General features: G+C 36.3%; 1 protein-coding gene across 1 annotated transcript in view; it reads left to right on the top strand.

Moving 5' to 3' along the window:
* Nucleotides 1-19,673, top strand: part of LOC111866027 (vitellogenin receptor) — a 91,150-nt gene that overhangs the window by 31,486 nt on the left and 39,991 nt on the right. Inside the window, exons 8-17 of the mRNA XM_023854519.2 lie at nt 2,315-2,440; nt 6,147-6,362; nt 7,012-7,183; nt 7,270-7,471; nt 7,986-8,186; nt 10,132-10,252; nt 11,091-11,240; nt 12,070-12,186; nt 13,611-13,755; nt 16,359-16,567. Of these exons, the coding sequence (XP_023710287.1) occupies nt 2,315-2,440; nt 6,147-6,362; nt 7,012-7,183; nt 7,270-7,471; nt 7,986-8,186; nt 10,132-10,252; nt 11,091-11,240; nt 12,070-12,186; nt 13,611-13,755; nt 16,359-16,567 (1,659 nt within the window). The remainder of the gene's footprint in view (nt 1-2,314; nt 2,441-6,146; nt 6,363-7,011; nt 7,184-7,269; nt 7,472-7,985; nt 8,187-10,131; nt 10,253-11,090; nt 11,241-12,069; nt 12,187-13,610; nt 13,756-16,358; nt 16,568-19,673) is intronic.

Below are 19,673 nucleotides of genomic sequence, written 5' to 3'. Positions count from 1 at the left end.
CTCTCGTGTGTTTGGGAGAAGTGGTAGTATGCCACCACTCGCATGATGATTGCTGGGACTCTGGAATGAAGTAGTGCACCCACGTTTCATTGGTGGTCACTATAGACTTCAAAAATGCGTCACCTTCATCTTCAAACTTCTGTAGGAGACGACTGTCAACTTGCATGCGCACCATTTTGTTCACGTCCATCAAAGTGCGTGATACCCACTGTGCATTCACCTTGCGATAGTGCAGGTGATATTTCACGATGTCCTCTACACTACCAACACTGATGGACAGCATTGCTCCAAGTTCCTTGATAGTGATGCGCCTATTCTCATGAATAAGTGCATCTGCACGATCAATGTTTGGCTTGGTGACGGATGTTCGCGGCCGACGATCATGCGGTTCATTCTCTACGCGCTCTCTGCCCTCTCTGAAGCACTTACACCACTCAAACACATGGGTCCGTGAGAGACCATCTTCCCCATACTGTTGTAGTGTGTGGTAAATTTCAGCAGACGGGACGTTTTCTCCAATGAGGAATTTGATCACAATGCGTTGTTCCACGCTCCACAGTACCTTCTGTACGCTCATCCCTCTAGCCACTCCCAGACAGCACTGAACAGGTTCTAACCCTAACAGGAGGGAGAGTGGAGGTTGTGGCTACAATCTCTCAAGGTTGCACAGCTGCTGCACAGTGCAGCTTGTTTACAAAAAAATCAGTCCTTGTCATATTTGAACCACCTAGTACGTTGAGGATTACTTTTCTGCCTAATGGAACTCGAGGGTTGATTGATAATCGTGTTATATTAAATTTTAGGCAAAAATTATCTGAACAAATACTGTGTGTTTGCTAGTGGTCTCCGAGTGGCTTTAAAGTGTATAATCTTCCTCAGTGTTACATAAATATTGGCCTCTTTTTCACACTGTAAGGGGACATACTCAACTTGCATTATCCTGCAAGTTCTTCGTTTTTGAAACCAGCCTGAAATCATGTCAAATGCATGCAGATAATTCTTTCATATTTTGGTGATTGTTAAAGTGTTATGTCAGTAAATTATAGAATAATTAACACTGTCCAGTGTGAGTCAATTTATAGATGTATTGCCTTTGCATGTTCCAGTTAGCTGACCATTTTCAGAATTCATGAGATCAACATGTTCAGGAACTACTATTAAAAAGTTTGTGATACATACTTAGACGTTTTTATATAAAAAGTTATTTACAATTATTTGGATTAAAGTCTTGTTAATGTCTAATATTTAATATCTTGAACTGATATGGTTTGTGTACTTATGCATCTTCTGTTAAATCAGAAAGCTTTTGCCCAGCACATATTAGGCAAAGGTCACCAATACCAGCTTATGGAACAGATCATGGAAATTGTCAAATATGCTGATCACTGCAAGGACCTCTGAAGACTTCAGATAATACCCCCACTTTTTTTAATGGAAGAGTCGCAAGGACACAAACCATATTGGTTCAAGATCTTAATGTTAGACAGTAATAAGATTTTAATCCAAATAACTGTAAATAGCTTTTTGTATAAAAACCTGTATGTATTATGAACTTTGTAATAGTAGTTCCTGAACATGTTGGTCTTATGCCTTCTGAAGATGGTCAGCTGACCAAAACATGTAAAGGAAATAAATACCTACAAATTGAATCACACTGGATGGTGTTAACAATTATTCTGTAATTTGGTTTATTAGTGTGACGGACCAGAATGAATAGTGTTATGTCAGTGTATTGCCTTATTTGATATATTTTAATATTCTAGAGCAGTTAGCTCCAAGGAATAGTTTATATCTTTTACTTTTACTTACTTTACTCTGATCTTTATCACACAACAATTCACTTTATATAGGTGTGATAATTGGTTCGTGTTATTGGAAAAATTGTGGTTGGCTTGTGATACAGATGAGTGTAGTTTGTGCAATGGTTCAGAGAGATTGCAAAGTCAGTTTTATACAACTTTGATTGTATCATAACTTGGTTACGTGCTGCTAAACCTATTACTGTTATGTAACTTAAAACATGTACAGGAAAAATTAATTTTCTTGTTTAAATTTTATTTTGCAAATCTAAATTATTTCTGTGGGATATGAATTTTGTAACTTAGTAGATTTTGTTCAAATTTATCAAGAACACATACCAAGTGATATGCTGAGAAGTACTGATAAACTATTTGCATCTTCCATATTAATTAATGACATTTAGTGGTAATCTGATAGCCACTAGGTATGAGTAGGTTGTTTAAGACTGAAATACTGTTGATATATATATATATATCTATATCTAATAGATGGAATGTACAAATACATGTTACAGACAAAGATGAATGCTTGGAATATGGCATCTGTGATCAAAGATGTAAAAATCTGCAGGGAAGTTACAGCTGCTACTGTGATGAAGGATATGAACTCGCATCTGACAAGCATTCCTGCAAAGCTACAGGTTAGTTGATCTAAGAGTCCTTTTTTAAACTATTTGAAAAGACTAAAACTGTTTTGTTTGGTCATATTCAACTGAAAGTTACAGAAGCAAAAGTGAATACAGTACAGTAAATTACTTATGATTCTGGCACTTCTAAATACAAACTGGTGAGTGTTTCTTGTGAAGCTAAATACTTTTGTTTTATGAAAGAAATTTTTACTCATTACAGAACAGAGTTTCAGGTAAACTATTGTAATTTCTTAACATTGCTTATTGCAGTAAATAAATATTGAATTATTAAAGTTCTCTAGAGTTTGCATGATTCCATAAGCAGTTCAGCTGTTAACCTGTCAGTAAGTATGGAAATTTCCAAACAGCAATCTTGAAAGTTCATTGTTCAGTATTAGAACTAATACAATTATATATTACAGAACTAGCCCTAATAAACATTTTTCAGAACAAAAATAATATTACTGATTGTATAACAAAATATTACTTGACAGTATTGGCACATTTAATGATTTTTTATGACAGTGAAAGGAGAAACGTCTGGAACAATCCAACCTGTACTGTTAGTGAAATGAGATAATTACCTCATAAATATTCAAATTCATCTTCACATGAAATTCCCAGATATTTTAAATACAGTGATCTCTTTCAAACTGAGGGATTTTCATTTCTGGAAGACAACACAGGTGACAAATTAAGGCCATGTGGGAAATTGAGGGTTAGGGTAGTTGCAGTTGCTGTTAACCCTCATCAACATGTGATATGTCCTGTTCTTTTCACTAAAGAAATTGCATAACGTATACAAATATAACATGTCATGCTTAGAAAGTCACTAATTCTGTTTTCCAGATACTTCTGGCATTCATATGCCAGTGTGGAGTTCATGCTTAAACGGGGCTTTTCTTCTTGAAAGTTGCCCGCTCAAAGTTTAATGTACCCTGGTTCATAAAGTAGATTGACTCGGTAGTTTTCTCATTCGTATATTTTCTTGTAAATATGATAGTAATAATAGGAAAGATAACTATTACATAATGAAATGTTTCTAGTGGCACTATTTCTTTCTGCCATTTCTTCTTGTTCACCTCTTTACACCTAACAAAGTAAAACATAATAAATTTAAAAGGGTTTTTCCCCTTTTATCATACTACAGTATAGTAAATTCTTAAGGGAAAAACATTCTGCAGAAACTTGGGCTGATAGCTACATAAGGTTTAAAGTGGCAGGGCTGAATCAACTATAGCACTGTACTTTCTGCACTGAAAAAATAACCACCTTCTTGGATTTAACCGTGGAATTATTTTTTTTCATGGTACTGCACATTTTGAGGTATGCTGGTAGAAGAAATGGAAATGTCCTCTGGGGAATTAGTGTCACTTGTCTGGGGTTCCATGACTAATAATGGGTTCTGAATTGGATGATTGGATTCATTGGCACCTCTTTTACAATTACAACCAATTGTAGCAGCTCACAAGTAGTGACTGTCTAAGACTCACTCTATTCTTTTACTGGACTATGAGTGTCTTCTCTTCTGCTGTGATGATTGATGAATGAAAAATATTGTGACTGAACCGACTTCAAATGAACTGAATATAGATTATCTCCAACAGTTTGTGTATTATTCTGTTATTTGTGTTTTATGCCTGTTGCCATGTGAATGTGTTTGGTGCACTGTTGGCTAGCAGTGGACTTCTGCATCTGTTTGTCGCTGCGGAGATGTTCTCACCAAGCCGTTGGCTGGCAATGGATGTCCATTATGGCTCCACTATTCTGGCTCTCGGGCATCATGTCACAGCTGACTGCTGTCTTTAAAAGCCTAGAACTCTGTGAATGAGTTCAAACATGATCACCATTGACAAAAACCTTGTTAGTCAATCATGTGAATCATGTTTTAACCCCAAACTGATTAGTGTCCATTGTTTATCTTCTGTAAAAATTGAATACTTTTACATTCTACACTTCAGCACTACATGGTTTGGCCTCAAATGGCCATCTTCAGGTGTTTTTATGTTACATATATTTTACTAAAACTGTGTTAAAAACTGTTACACTGTTTTAATTCGTGTTAAAAACACACGCTGTAGTCTTCTTTTTAAGTAAAACGAGATAAAATCCTTTAACATTTGTTGAATATTATTTCATCTCACCTGGGGTGTCCGTCATTTTGTAAGTGTATCAAGGAGTTTTTCTTGGCAGCTTGCCCCTTACGTTTGTGGTCTTTCAGGTTTTGATTGCCATATGCTCCTGGCTTGTGTGTGCTTCCTCTACAGTGTGTGGTGATGTCTTTATTAGTCTTTTTAACACAAATTAAAACAGTGTAGCAGTTTTTAACAGTTTTAGTAAAATATCTGTAACGTAAAAATACCTGAAGATGGCCGTTTGGGCCGAAACATGTAGTGTTGAAGTTTAGAATGTAAAAGGGTTGCAATTTTGACAGAAGATAAACAATTAACGCTAATTTGAACAATTGAAACGTTATGCTGTAATACAGAACCCAAACTGATATTGCATATTTTGGACAAGGTTATCACCATCCTCATTCAGTTTCACATTGCGGTTCTTGACAAGTTTTGGGTAGAGTGTAGGGAATGACTACTTCAGTAAGAAGGCAACCTTCTCTTCAAACTGGAAGTTGTTTCATGGCCATTTCTCCCTGAATGCAATGAATGGAATGTGATCTGTCCATTATCAAAATTACATTGTTAATAAAATACATGATCATGCTGGTGGCTGGATTACAATTGAAGTGTACTCCTAATGATAATTTACAAAGTCTGCATTCTAGAGAACTGAAAATAAAACTTACACTGTTCCATATTTTAATCAAGTTAGGAAATATACATATAGCATAGCAGCTCTTGTGCATTCACTGAATTTTGTATAGTTATTTTGTAAGCAATGAAGTTCAAATTTGAATAAAGTAGAGGGCTGTAGCATTACCTGATATTATATTTTAATTTAATATGCATTTATGTACATGTACATGTAGATCTATAGATTAAGAAGAAAGCAGAATTTCTTTAATAATTATCAGTGATGAGATTTCAATAGTCTTCGGATCTCTTTGGGAGACCATTTTTGATTGATGAATATATGGCTTTTGAAATTATGCATGGCATAATTCTGAGGTGTTCACTGTATTTGAAGTATCTCAAAAACTATGTGACTTACAGAGAAAGTGTACCAGACATAAAGGGTTTGCTTTATTTTCCTTCACAACTTTTGTTTGAAACATTTTTCCCTCCGATAAAGGTGTAAGGGAGTTAGGCTCAAAATTCTTGCAAAAACATGTAGGTCTTACTAGTAGCTCTTGTTTTGGCCCAGAATTAGTTTCTACAAATTTTAGTAAAATTCCAGTCTCAAATTCCATGAATTCCATTAAGCAGTTCTAGAATTGTTTCATGTGTACAGAGCAAAGGAGCAATTTGAATCAGAAGAATTTTATGTTGCTGGTTTTCAGAGGCTTGTGAAATGACGAGACAAGTGCCTCAGTGTATGGGGAGATTATGTTGAGTAATAAAAGCATTTTGCAAATCAGTACTCTTTATTTGTTTAAGTCCTATACCCATTTGTAACTTACTTATTGACTTACCTACGTAGTAATGTTATAAAGGAAGTTTTCAGCTTTCATGAAAATCAAGCAAGACCCAGTTGGTCTAGACTTATATGAACTTTAATGTTAACAAAATGAAAGAATTGCACAACTATGTTTCTTATTTAGGTGCAGATGCTTTGCTTCTGTTTTCATCTTCGAAAGAGATACGTGGTCTTTACATTCACAAGCGAGTTTATTATGTGGTTGCCAGAAACTTGGATCATGTTGTGGGTATCTCTTATGATGGCATCCATATTTATTGGACACACCTAGTGTCTGGGGAGGAAGCAATTATGCGTAGCAAGGAAGATGGATCTAACATGGAAATAGTTGTGGATGCAGGTAATTATGTTGCATTAGAAACTTCATGTTGTTTTGACTACAGTGGCTGCTGCTTTTGATTATTCTACAAAATGAAAGTAATAGAATAGTAATATCTCGTAACACAGTGGTTTGGTTTTTCTTGTATGATATATGAGGCTCACTGAAATGCATTACAGTGAGCGGTAGAGTCCTGCGCTACTACAATCTCTATACCTGAAGGTGGCACTTTAGGCCGAAATATGTAGTGAAATGTCTGATAAAGGAACAATGAACTACGTTGCACTTAAATGGCACAGAAACCCATAAGTAAGATCTACTTACACTGTGCAATAAGAGACGAATAATGACATTACTGCCTTGGTAAACATATTGATTAAACTATGAATCAAGCGGCTGGGAATCGCTGTTCTGTGGAGTACCTTCATGAAGAGCTTGTATAATACGCACGGATAAAAGATGTATTGCAACTTAATTCTGACTACTTTCTGCTTAGGAAACTCTGCTGAATGAGAGGAACTGCCATAAACATTTAATGTGACTGCCTATGTTTGTAGTTCAATGTATAATTTTGGAAAAAGTACTAGTACATTAAAATTCAAGGAAAGTAATTGAATGAAATACATGTGTATGTTTAGGATTCATTGGCATTTTAACAATTTGTTTTTAGGAGTGTACCAGCCTGAAGATCTTGCTGTAGACTGGGTTACGGGCAACATATATTTCACCGATGTTGATGCACAGCATATTGGTGTATGCACAAACAATGGTTCATTTTGTACTGTAGTGATCAACGAAGATATAGAAAAACCACGCGGTATTGTTTTGTTACCTACTGAAGGGTAAGTTGATTTGTTAGAAACTGTTGCATGTGGTTGTAGTGTCTAGTGCTGGAATACACATTACTGAAGATACTTCTCTATCCTAGGTTGATGTTTTGGTCAGACTGGGGAAATGTGCCTCTGATTGGTAAGGCAGGAATGGATGGATCCAACCCAGAAGCATTTATTTCAACAGAACTACACTTTCCTAATGGTCTTACTGTAGATTACCACAATTCCCGTCTATACTGGGTCGATGCTAAACTGCTTGTTATAGAATCAGTCAAGCTGGATGGATCTGACAGAAGGGTAAGTTGTTGATATGTGATTCTGTAATAAAATGTGCAGCTAGTGAAAAATTTGCATTCATGTATTACTAGTGTTGACTTCGATGTTATTCTTTTATAGGTGTTGGAATTTAACTGTCTTCATTAACAGAAATTTTATAATATCACTGAGTCATGTTGTGATAATTTTCTTTCTGGATAAATGTCACAATATTCCATTTATTATTCCATAAATTGTAATTGTTAAGATGCAGCAAATATTTTAAATTGGAAATTTATATTTGTAATCCATCCATTGAGGAGAGATTTGTTTGAGTAAAATCTGGTTGTTCAAGATTTAAAGGAATATAATGAGACTTGACTTTTATATATTAAAATTTAGTTCTTAATGAAAATTCATGAATGCTCCTTAAACATTATTGAATAAAACTGGAAACTTCTAAAAGTCTTCATGTTGTAGTGTACTTGATATGGCTAGATTTCTAAATCAGGATTTAACACTAAAGTCATACTAAAATTATTTTTTTCCTTTCAAGATTATTTTGAAAGATGCCGTGAAGCATCCATATGCAATTGCAGTGTTCGAAGACACACTCTATTGGTCAGACTGGCATGGACGTGATATTCAAGCTTGCCACAAGTTTACTGGGAAGAATCATCGTGTGATAATTCGTGAAAAGTCCAGATCAAGTTTTATTTATGGTGTCCATATTTATCATCCAGCCATGATGCCTTCGGTTGGTATTTTTATAAATAACTGCTTAAATTATAAAGTAATTCCATGGATTATAACTGTCTCAAGGAGCTGATGGTCAGATTTCTCATGTTTTAAGGAACCTGAAGGTTCATTCCATTTTCATAAGAGCCCAACACCCAAATGAATTCAGTCCACACTCTTAACACCATATTTCCTTAACCCCTTCATATATACATATTCAAGTGCTGGCAGGGCCTCCACACTTCCCATTTCAACAAGTACACATTAATTTCTACAATATATAATCAGATTTTGCTATGGAAGGATTACTGTTTCTTGTACTTACATTCTATGAACAGCTAAAGGTAAAGTTGACGTGTGCTTAATTAAGCACTATGCCATGAAGGCATATGAGGGAGTGGATGTAGAGATCCACATTTTCTTGACCTTGGCACTAGCTGGAGGCGAGTGATTAGCTTCACACCCTGGCCGCTTTACCCCTGGGGAAAGAGCTCCTGGTACCTATTGGATAGGAGGCAGGGTGGTTCCCAGAGCTGGTCTGGACAGTGTGGAGCAAAGAAAATTCTTGACCCCACTGGGACTTGAACTCCGACCCCTCCATTCACGCCATAACCAGTCACTCTACCGACTGCACCATCCTGGGCATGCGGTAGCGTAGTTGGTTGAGGCACTATGTTACAAGTCCGAAGGTTGAAGATTTGATTCCCGATGAGGTCATTGGATTTCTTCAATTTACCTAATCCTTCCAGCTGCACTATGGCCCTGAGGTCGACTCAGTCTCTAACAGAAATGAATACCAGGAATCTTCTTTGGGCTGAAGGATGACTGGCATATTATTGAAGTTATTGAATCTTTGACACAGAGAATTTGGCTACTATCAAAGTCCAACAGGAAAACGGTGATTTTAATACATTTCATTAGCAAGACTTGTCACTATGTCTCCAGCAAATTATTCCTTTTCGTACCATATTTTTTCTTGAGGTTCTCATATTTAAATGATCAGTATAAACGACATATTTTTCTGTTACACCATGCCATTAGAAATGAGACGCATCAGCTGCTGCTCCCTGATGATGTGAATCTACTGGGAGATAAACACAGATACCATGAAGAAAAACACAGGAACTTTAGCACTAGTGAATGGGTTGGTCTGCAAGTAAATGCAGAGAATCCTAAGTATATGTTGCTGTCTCATCACCAGAATGCAGGGCAAAATCATGACATGTAGTTAACAGTTCCTTTGTAAATGTGGCACAGTTCAAGTATTTGGGAAGGGCAGTAACAAATCAAAATTTGATTCAGGAGAAATTAAGAGGAGGTTGAATTTGAGTGATGCTTGCTACCATTCATTCCAGAATCTATTATCTTATCTGCTGTCTAAAAACATAAAAATTAGAGTACACATAACTATAATTTTGCCTCTGGTGCTGTATGTATGTGGAACTTTATTTGTGACATTAAGGGAAGTAAATAAACTGAGGATGTTTGAGAACAGTGTACTGAGGAAAATATTTGGACAAAAGAGAGATGAAGTGACAGGAGGTTGGAAAAACTGCATAATGATGAGCTTCATAACTTGTACACTTTGCCAGATTTAATTAAAATAATCAAGTTAAGGAGGATGAGATGGATTGACATGTAGAACAAATGGGGGGGGAGAGGAATGCATATAGGATATTGGTGGGAAATCCAGAAGGAAAGAGACCACTGGGAAGACCAAGATGTAGGTGGGTGGGCAGTATTAAAATGTATCCTAGAGAAATAGGATGGGGTGGTATGGACTGGATTGAGACTAGTGGAAGGCTCTTGTGAATGTGGTAATGAACATTTGGGTTCCGTGAAGTGTTGGGAAAGTTCTTGAATAGCTGTGTGACTGTCAGCTTCTCAAGACGGGCTCAGCTCCATGAAGTTGAGTACCACGCTATTAGAGTTGATGCTTTATAATGCTTTATTCCTCTGTTCAGTTCCAGAATCCATGTAAGAATGCACCTTGCAGTGAAATTTGTGTTCTGGCTCCAAATAAAACCTATAGTTGTGCCTGCGGAGAGAGTCAAATTCTTGGAGCAGATAAACATACGTGCTATGGTGAGTTATGTTGGATCCACTGGATCCAGTAGAATTTGGAGAAATCCTCTTGGTCTGACTGAAATTTGAAGGACTGTCTAGAGGCTGGAGATTGATGATTCTTGGTTCAATCAGTATTTCAGAATACAGAATACCTCCCACATTTTATCAGATCTTAGAACAGAAGCATGACTGGTAAGAAAATGGAGCTATAGGAAATATAAGAACAACCCAAAAAATGTTGAGACACTAATAAACCTCTACATGTGCACCACTGGTGGCATGAACAATATCCAGTCTGTATTCAATTTCATGCCACATTCTTTCCAACATGGCCATTGGTACAGTAGCAATTGTTTCATGGATGCAGGCTCGTAAATCCGGGAGGTCATTCACTGGAGTCATGAACACATGGTCCTTCACGTAACCCCAGAGGAAGAAATTGAGCAGAATGAGGTCCAGTGAACATGGTGGCCACAGAATTTGTCTGCCATGTCCAATCCAGCGAGATTGGTGGGTGGCATTGAGGGACCTCCGAACATCCAGACCTCAATTTGGGGGGGGGGCCTCCATTTTATTGGAAGATTATGTTAGGCTGCAGATCGGCTACCTGGGGGTACAGGAACTGTTCTAACATGTCAAGGTGTATGCTGCCAGATACTGTAACCTCACTGAAAGAAAACTGAAATTTATTTCATCTAGTGTTAATTATAATTCATGATTTATCACAATTTGTTTGCAATGATTAATTAAAATGTGGGAGGTTTGAATGGAACACGCTGTATTTTCTGGCATATAAGCAGTGTATTCTAACTTTATGCATATAAGGTAATTGTTGTGTTGCTAACTATTCTTTCAGAGAGAGCAAACAGACATGAGCTGATGATGGCAGCAGGAGGTCATAAACTTCTTGCTCTTGGTCACCAAGTTCTAGGAAGACAAACGTTTTATGAGATGTCATTAACACTGATCCATACAATTGGGGCTGTAACTTATGATTCACTTACAGGTGAGTATTATATATTGCTTTTGCATTAGAAAATTTATGAAAGGTCTGATGATTGCTCATACATAGTACAAAGAATCTACATTGCAATCACTGCACATAGTTCATTTACTGAAGTTTTGGAAATAGCACAGGTGTAAAGATTTTCTTCTCATTGTCCAGAATAGTTTTTAATTTATTACATAATTTATGACTATTTTTATAAAGTTGCATTTTAAAATATTTTGCAAAAAATTCTTGTGGCTACAGGCTACTGCCAGTGCTGGTTGTGCAGAATCAGGAACTGCAAATCCATCTTTATACTCAGATCCACTGTGAATTTGGGAAAACCTTGATTAGATATACAGTACTCTCTGGATTGAAAGGATAATTAAAAAATATTTATTTTATTGCCTACTGTTCACTTATATAAACCATTTCCCATTCATTCTCATCACTTAACCCTGATGACGAAGACCTTTTCTACAACTACACATTTCTCCAAACCAAAATGAAACCCTAACATTTTATGTGGATTACCTTTAAAACCTGAAATGCATCTCTCTTGTGGGCACATCGATGTTCGTCATTCTTGAAGGAATGTGGTTATGTTTTAATTGTTGTATATTCAGAGTCTCCATATAGAATATCAAGTGTACAAACTACATAATATGACATGGTCTGTAGTTTTTAACAAATGTTTGAATATTATAGTACAGTTTTTGCATTAGGAACTTTTAAAATATATTTGTTTCAAAAACAAATTCTGAAAGCATGCAGTGAGAACTGTTGAGAGGTAAAGGGATTTCTTCAATTATGATTCTGAAGTTTGACAGTGTTTTGAATTTTTCAGGATATGTAATCATATTTGATTCTGAGCAGTACATGCTATTCACACTCAGTATCGTACCGAGAACAGTATTACACCATCTGACAACAGTAACTGGAAGTATCGATTCAATGGACTTCGGTAAGTTGGAAGAAATGAGCAAAAGCAAATATGTGAATAATGTGGTAAGAAGAGTATTATGGTTTACTTTTGCTGGTAATAGTGTTTCTTTTCACTGAATTATTTTCTACACATTATATAAGCACACATTATATTGTAAATGAAAACTTAATATTTGTAATGATGCTGTAGAAACATGAGAATGTGGGTAAGATGAAGATAACTGAATATGTGGTTGAGATTTTTTGCTGTATGCTTTGCATATCACATTGATGAAACTCTACCACTGAGCATTCCATTTTCCATAAGTAACTCGCATAGTACATATTAGCAGTAAACACATGAATAAGTGTTTTTATTTATTAGTCTTCTTATAAGCAAGTAAGTTAAAATTTAAGATCTTATTTGAAGGTGTATGTATTTCTGTTACATCTGTCCTACCCTCCACCTTCAAGCAGAACAGTGTATGTTGAACATTATGGAACAGAAGAGGTGTCATATGTTTTGTATTTGCCTTTACTACAGATACTTCATCTGCCAGGATTTGAACATGAGACAAATGTAATTTAATTTCTCTTTTAGATAGTTCATTTTCATAATACATGCTTATTGCTTCCATGTTAAAAATGGAAATTCAGTTAATCTGAATTTTATATACTCATGTTAATTGAATGATAGTATGATGTAAAGGAGAAACTTGATTAGTATATGTTAGAGCTTTGTGGTCAGACTGCATATTAACCTGACTGTTAAGTTTGGCTTTGCATTTCTGTTAGTACAAAATTAAGAGACATGTTACACATAAAGTTCAACATCACGCAAGTGCACGAGGTAAAGTGGGCATAACTGCTGTGTAATTGTTGTGTAATTGCTTTGTAATTAAAACAGGTTGATATCCCTAAGTGTTGTGGTGGATATGGAAGCAATTTGAATTTTCTCAAGGGGTCTTGGCTTACATTACAAACATGTTCAAACTTTTCTTTGTATCTTTATATGAAATTTTACCTATAACTCTGAAATTATTGAGATAAGTGCAGTGAGGTGAACAGTAGTGGACTTCTAAATATATGTATTTTATTTCAACTGGAAAAAGAATCGTTAAACTGTCATTGATTTTTGATCTGTAAGTGCTTTCTAATAAATTCAAACTTGTCGGTCTTTTTAATTAAAATGGAATTGTCATAGTGTTGATATTTAGATGGATCACAAGATCACTGTGGTGCACTTGTTATAAACAGGAATGTATTTGTTCCAAAGCTTTTCTATTTGTATAAACACTGATATTAGTCTGATTACACAACTGCTGAAATATGACAATCTTGTGAAGAAATGGCATAATTTTAATCAGTGGTCACGTAACTGGCAGATATTGGTCATATTTTGAATTTTGTTTTTAATGCTAATTCATAAATAATATATGTTAAATGTTCTAATATTACTTTCAGATTATATGGGAAATAATTTGTACGTGTGTAATGGTGTAAAGGGAGCTGTGGAGATAATGAGCCTCTCTTCACTAGAAAAGACTGTATTGCTTCACAGTTCAGAAGGAGAAGTTCCTCTTGATGTTGCTGTTGTCTCAGAGGAAGGGTAATTTCCCAGAGTTATATATATACATATATAAGTATATATGTACAGCTCGCAAGTATTGTGTTCCCCTGTCATTCTTAATATTGTCACATGTCTGGGGTTCCATGACAAATAATAATGGGTTCTGGATTTGATGATTGGATTTAACACCTCCATTTACAATTTTTCTTAATCACAATCAATTATAGCGCTGTTGCTGATCCTCCAACTTCAGAAATAGTCCTTTTGCTATTCTCTCCTGTCCTTGTACGCCCCACTGAACTCTGTTATTCTGTGAACATCATTGCATGATGTTATATTCCCATTCTCTTGATCGTGTTTGACTCCCTATTCCAATTCTCTCCAATCCTACAGCTCAGCTCTTGTTATATAGCTGCAGTACAGACCACATAGAAAACCTCTTCTGTTAGTGTATAGATGTGTTACCATGCAATTGCCTCATAAACAGTGTCATTGTGTATTGTTATACGCTTAAGGGGGGAAGGTGTTCACTGGCCGTAGGCATAGACATGGCAGTTTTCTATTGTTGCCTGTGTATTTCTTTCCTCGAGAATATGTTTAGTGACTCATTGCCTACCAGTGGATCATATTCTGTCACAATATCTTCTATAAAAATTCTAGTGAAGACGCTTGATTTGTCAGTAATAAGAAAAATGTGGGAGTTCCTGGGTCACTCATTACACAGTGTTGATGGTGGGGAGGAAATTAAAGGAGACATTTTTCTTTGGAATGGTACATTATTCAGAAAATGGTCAGGAACAATTAAAGGAACATGAGGGTTCTAACAGCTCTTTGTCTATTCATTATGGCTACCCAATCATTAATACCTGATTTTCATCAGCTGATTTGGTCAGTTTGGTGAACATAAATTTTATCCTAAAGTAGTTAATATATTAAGTAAGTTTTAACTAATGCTTTTTATAGGGATATTTGTTGATACTGTCAATATCGAGACTTAACAGTGTTGGTCTTGTGATATATACAGGGTGTTTCACGACTTCACGGCATAACTGTAGGAGGTGATTTCCTAGGTCTTTGTGATCAAAAAAGTTCATATAAACATGTGTCCGATTTTGGACGGTTATGGAGTTATGACTGTTTTAAACTCAGAATAGAAGGTAACGATTGCTGACAATAAATGGAGCAAAATAATAAACCAGCACAATATATGATACATTTAAAGTGTGAATGTAAAGTTAACTTTGTAAAATTACCTTTAATTTGAATTTATTGGTGCTTAAAGCTGATTTTCGAAAATTCCACCTTCGGCCACAACACAGGTTGCCGCTCGGTTGTGAACCATGCAGGTAGCACGTAGCAGCTTCAGCTGGCTGTTTCTTATGTGGTCAGTGGCGTCCAGAATGCGACCGAGCAAAGTATCTCGCGTTGCCACCTTCACATTTTAAACCAGTTCTTTCATCCATCCCCACACACAATAATCCAGTGGTCTTAAGTCTGGAGACCTGGCTGGCAATTCTTCACGTACTTGTATGTGGACTGTGGTGTACCATATGAACAATGCCTTCTTCATTGATGCCTTCATTAACACCACGCTCGGCTGCAATACGAACGCCGGGAAGTCTACCAGTATCTCGCAATGCCTGGTAAACTCCAGTAAACACTCTCCGGTTCGGTATTCTACGATTCGGAAACCATTGCTGATATTCAGCTATGGCAAGAACTGAGTTACCGTCACAAAACCTGTACACATAAATCATATCTGCATACTCCTCAAATGAAAATGTAAATGGCATCGTGAATGTAACAGACGTACTGAGATGAGAACTGTTGTGAACACCAGTAGCGGCCACACTAGTCGTGGCTGGACATACCAACCCACCACGCCTTAGGTACCTCTCAAGTGTCGAGATAACGAGAATGCTTTGTCTGTAGCTGGCTAAAAATAGTGACCTGCCAGATGATAGACGCGGTTCACATGAGGGCGTGTACGGGAATGAAAGAACGGTCATAACTCCGTAACTGTCCAAAATCGAACACATGTTTACATGAACTTTTTTGATCACAAAGGCCTAGGAAATCACCTCCTGCAGTTATGCCCTAAAGTCGTGAAACACTCTGTATATGAGATGTAAGGTTTTCATGGATTCAGAGTGTGGTCTTGTGGGTTATGACATTGTGTTTTCATATAGGTGGTTACCACTCTTTGAAGAAATATGATGCTCCATCTTTAAGGTATAAATTCCTCTGGAATACCCTGAAAGTTGGGGTAACATGTTTCTCTGAAATGTATCTACCTACAAGATTATGTGGGGTCACAACACAGAAGGCCAAAATCTGTACTAATAACATCTTTAATTAAACCATGAATAAAATTGCCATAATATAAATGTTGTGGTTTAATTTTACTGTTATAATGTCTCAACTTCAATATCAATTTTGAGTTGACAGTTCTTTCTTTTGATCTATTCCTGTTGCTTTTAGGAACTGGAAGATTTTTTTTGAATGTTCATATATAGAAGTTTACATCATCTTGGACAATAGATGACTGTTTAATTTCTTAGATATTAGAACACTTCATTGATTACCATAAACTTGCAATCAGTTTACAAACAGACTTCAGATATTCTTATTTACTGTTTCAGAATAATGTTTGTAGCATTTTCTCGCCATGCATTTAAAGGGACCGGACCTCATATTGATCGTCTGAATATGGATGGCAAAGGAAGCCGTATTCACGTAGTTGAGACTGGTTTGGGTGGTCCAGACATTTCATTATACTATGATGAGGAATTGCACAGGATCTTCTGGACTGATCCAAAAAAGGAAGAGATTTCTAGTGCAGCAGTAGATGGTAAGAATAATGGAGTTAAAAAAATTATTTACCATTGCTGTTCAGAAACATTAGTCCATGTTCATCCTTTGTTATTCCAGACAGCTGAAACTTCTCGCACTATGGTGTGATACAAAAAATATAATCCCATGTTATAATTGAACTGTGCAGTCACCATTGAAACATCAGTGTTAAGTCTTCTCATTTATGTAAACTGTAATACTGTTCACAGATTCAAGACAGTTTAATTAACATTATATTTTAAATGCCAACACAAAAGAATGACCAATATGAATTCATACATAGAGTGACAGTAACATTTCTGGAAGTTGCACAAGTGAGCCTTCTGGGCATTAGAGAGGTTTTATAAGTTTAGATGAGGCAAAGTAAGTTGTTAACCATCAGTATGAGATCTCCACTGCCCCTGCCTTGGCTGCAGCAAAACCTACATATCATAACATAACCTTGCAGTAGAGGATATTAATTCAACACATGCTGTAAACCAGCATTGTTGTAATTGTTAACCAATAGTACTTAACTCATGAAATACATAATTTATCTAACCAAACAGATCAATTTTCTGTGCCACATCTATCGGTTTTTATAGTGGAGAAGAGAATGCCATTTCAGATTCTCATGGCCCTGATTCTCTCTTAGACTCTACACAACTATTTGTTTCATTATTTTTAAGCTGTTAGGCGTACCACTAAGAATTTAGTTGTACTGCAGTGTTTTATGATAGGTTAGCACTATTAGTTCATAACACCTTTCAATAAGTAAAAAAGAGTACGTGGTCTGAGAGTGAAGTTCAACTCATTGTGGTAAAAGTGCTACATGCCTCATTGCTGAATATCAGTTTGGTAGCCTTCAATGTACTCCCCTTGGGAAGCTATGCACCGATGCCAGTGTCTAGTCCATCCTTTGAAACAATTTTGGAACTGGTTTTGTGGAATGGTTTTCAGATCTGCCATTGTATTACTCCTGATGTAATCAGTCATCAAAATGCCTTCCTTTCAATATTTCCTTTATATTCAGGAGCAGAAAAAGCCATTGAGGGCTAGATCAAGTGAATAGGGAGGGTGTTCCAGTACAGTTATTTGTTAGCTAAAAACTTCCTCACAGACAGTGAGCTCCTTTGGAACCATTTTTGCACACACCTTCCTCATGTCAAGATCTTCAGTTAATATTTTCCTAACTGTTTCTATCTCGATGTTCTCTTGCCCTGCTATGCTCCTGACAGCCAATGATTTTCATCTTAAATTTGACGAACTTTTGCAATGTTTTCTTCAGTTCTTCTTGTCGCTGGCCATCCTGATCTCTCTTCATCAGTGACACTTTCTCTTCCCTCAGAAAAACGTGTCACCCACTTGTAAACTGCTGTTTTCTTCATAGCATTATCCCCATAAACTTGCAGTATCATCTCTCTGATTTCGCTTCCAGTCTTGCCAGTTTTAACAAGAAGCTCTGACATTCTCATGATGGCACACAAAAACACACTCAGACAATAATAGAGACCACTCAGAAATAGACTGCCATAGATCAACAAAAATACAGCTGTGAAAAACTGATATGCCAATTTCATAAAACCATACTGAGGTTTCTGTCCACTGCTGCAATGACAAGCACATGACGGTGAGGTTCATGAACTTTATTGTCAGACCTTGTGCACAAAAAAGCATACAACCACTGTAACATGGTAATTTAAACATTGCACCACTTGCTGTTTTATAACTTAATGGCAGCATTTAACAGATGTCTTGTTTCAAGACAGGTAATTGTTTTTTCTTCCAGCAACTCTGTGTAATGCTATTGGTTTCGATTGTTCATTCAGTGGACATACTTCATTCAGTACTGGTTTAGCACCAGATTTGTTAATTTTCTCTTTATACATTTGAATATTTATTTCTCAGGCATCTTAAATAAAATCATATTTACTATGTGTGACTGGAAGCGCTTTCCATGTATTAACCAATTTATGTTACAGTACAGATCTTCTGCAACCAAAGCATAGGCAGAGTGGTGACAGATTCTGTGACGCTACAGTCAATATGCCTGTAACTTTATCTCAAATCATATCATCTTCTAGATAGTTGTGAGGAAATAATTAACATGCATTCTATTTTTCATTCTACTTAGGCATGTAATATTGAATTAAGTCAGTGTAATGAGATTATTATAATTAACCTTTATCCTACTGCCCTTTAAACTTAGGCTTTGTGAGCGGTACGGAATTATTTAAAGGGCCGCTCTTAGATATCCGTAAGAGCTGTAAGTTACTTACTAATTTTGCTCCTATTTCTGCTATTTCTGTGATAATCGAACGAAATAAACGCTGTTTTTTTCTCGAAAGAATATAGAATCAGATATTGTANTTTTTTTTAGAATTCCACACGAAGGCAACATTCCAGCAGATGACGCAGGTGGGAAGACAGACACTCCATGCAGATGGTGGCCAAAAATTATATAAGTAGGACATTATTTTCTACCTTAAACATGTATTTTAAAATAACGTCCGCACACGCGGACTGTGCGACACCACATGGCGTCATTCGTACCGCTGCCTTTACTATCTGCGACGACATACGGTGTCTTTAGTCGTTTAAAGGTTAAAGCATCCTTCCTTCTCTGTTAGTGTGTAATAACTAGCCTTATTCACAGATATATTGCTCAGAATAGGAAGATAAAATACTGTGGTTTTAGAAGAACTCGATAATGAAATATTTATAATGGTAAGACCTGTCTGCAGCGGTCTCCTTAGTATTTGTTGAGAGGTTGTCCATACACAGCTGTTCACATTTGCCTCTGCATAGGACTGATCCTTTGTTTAGTAGATGTATATTGTTAATGTCATTTCATTCTAACTTCAGGCTTTTTAATATTTTTAATAACTGATTATGCAGTTTACCTAATTCTAATGACTTGTATCAAATTGGAGCAAGCCAGCAGGGAATGTACGAGTAAATAAGGAGTGAGCCAAATTGCTGGCCCTTGCACCGTGAATTGTATTGGTCTATTGTGTGTAGCCCACAGTGCAACATCACTAAAAGTTATGTTGTGCATCTTCATTGCAAGGATGATTGTGTGCCCTAAGTTTTATACAGATGAAATTTAATTCTGAGAGATTTGT

The sequence above is a fragment of the Cryptotermes secundus genome, unplaced genomic scaffold (genome assembly GCF_002891405.2).
Source record: "Cryptotermes secundus unplaced genomic scaffold, Csec_1.0 scaffold135, whole genome shotgun sequence".
Taxonomy (NCBI): domain Eukaryota; kingdom Metazoa; phylum Arthropoda; class Insecta; order Blattodea; family Kalotermitidae; genus Cryptotermes; species Cryptotermes secundus.
The sequence above is the reverse complement of the archived record's forward strand: the minus strand, read 5'-3'. Positions and strand labels throughout refer to the sequence as shown.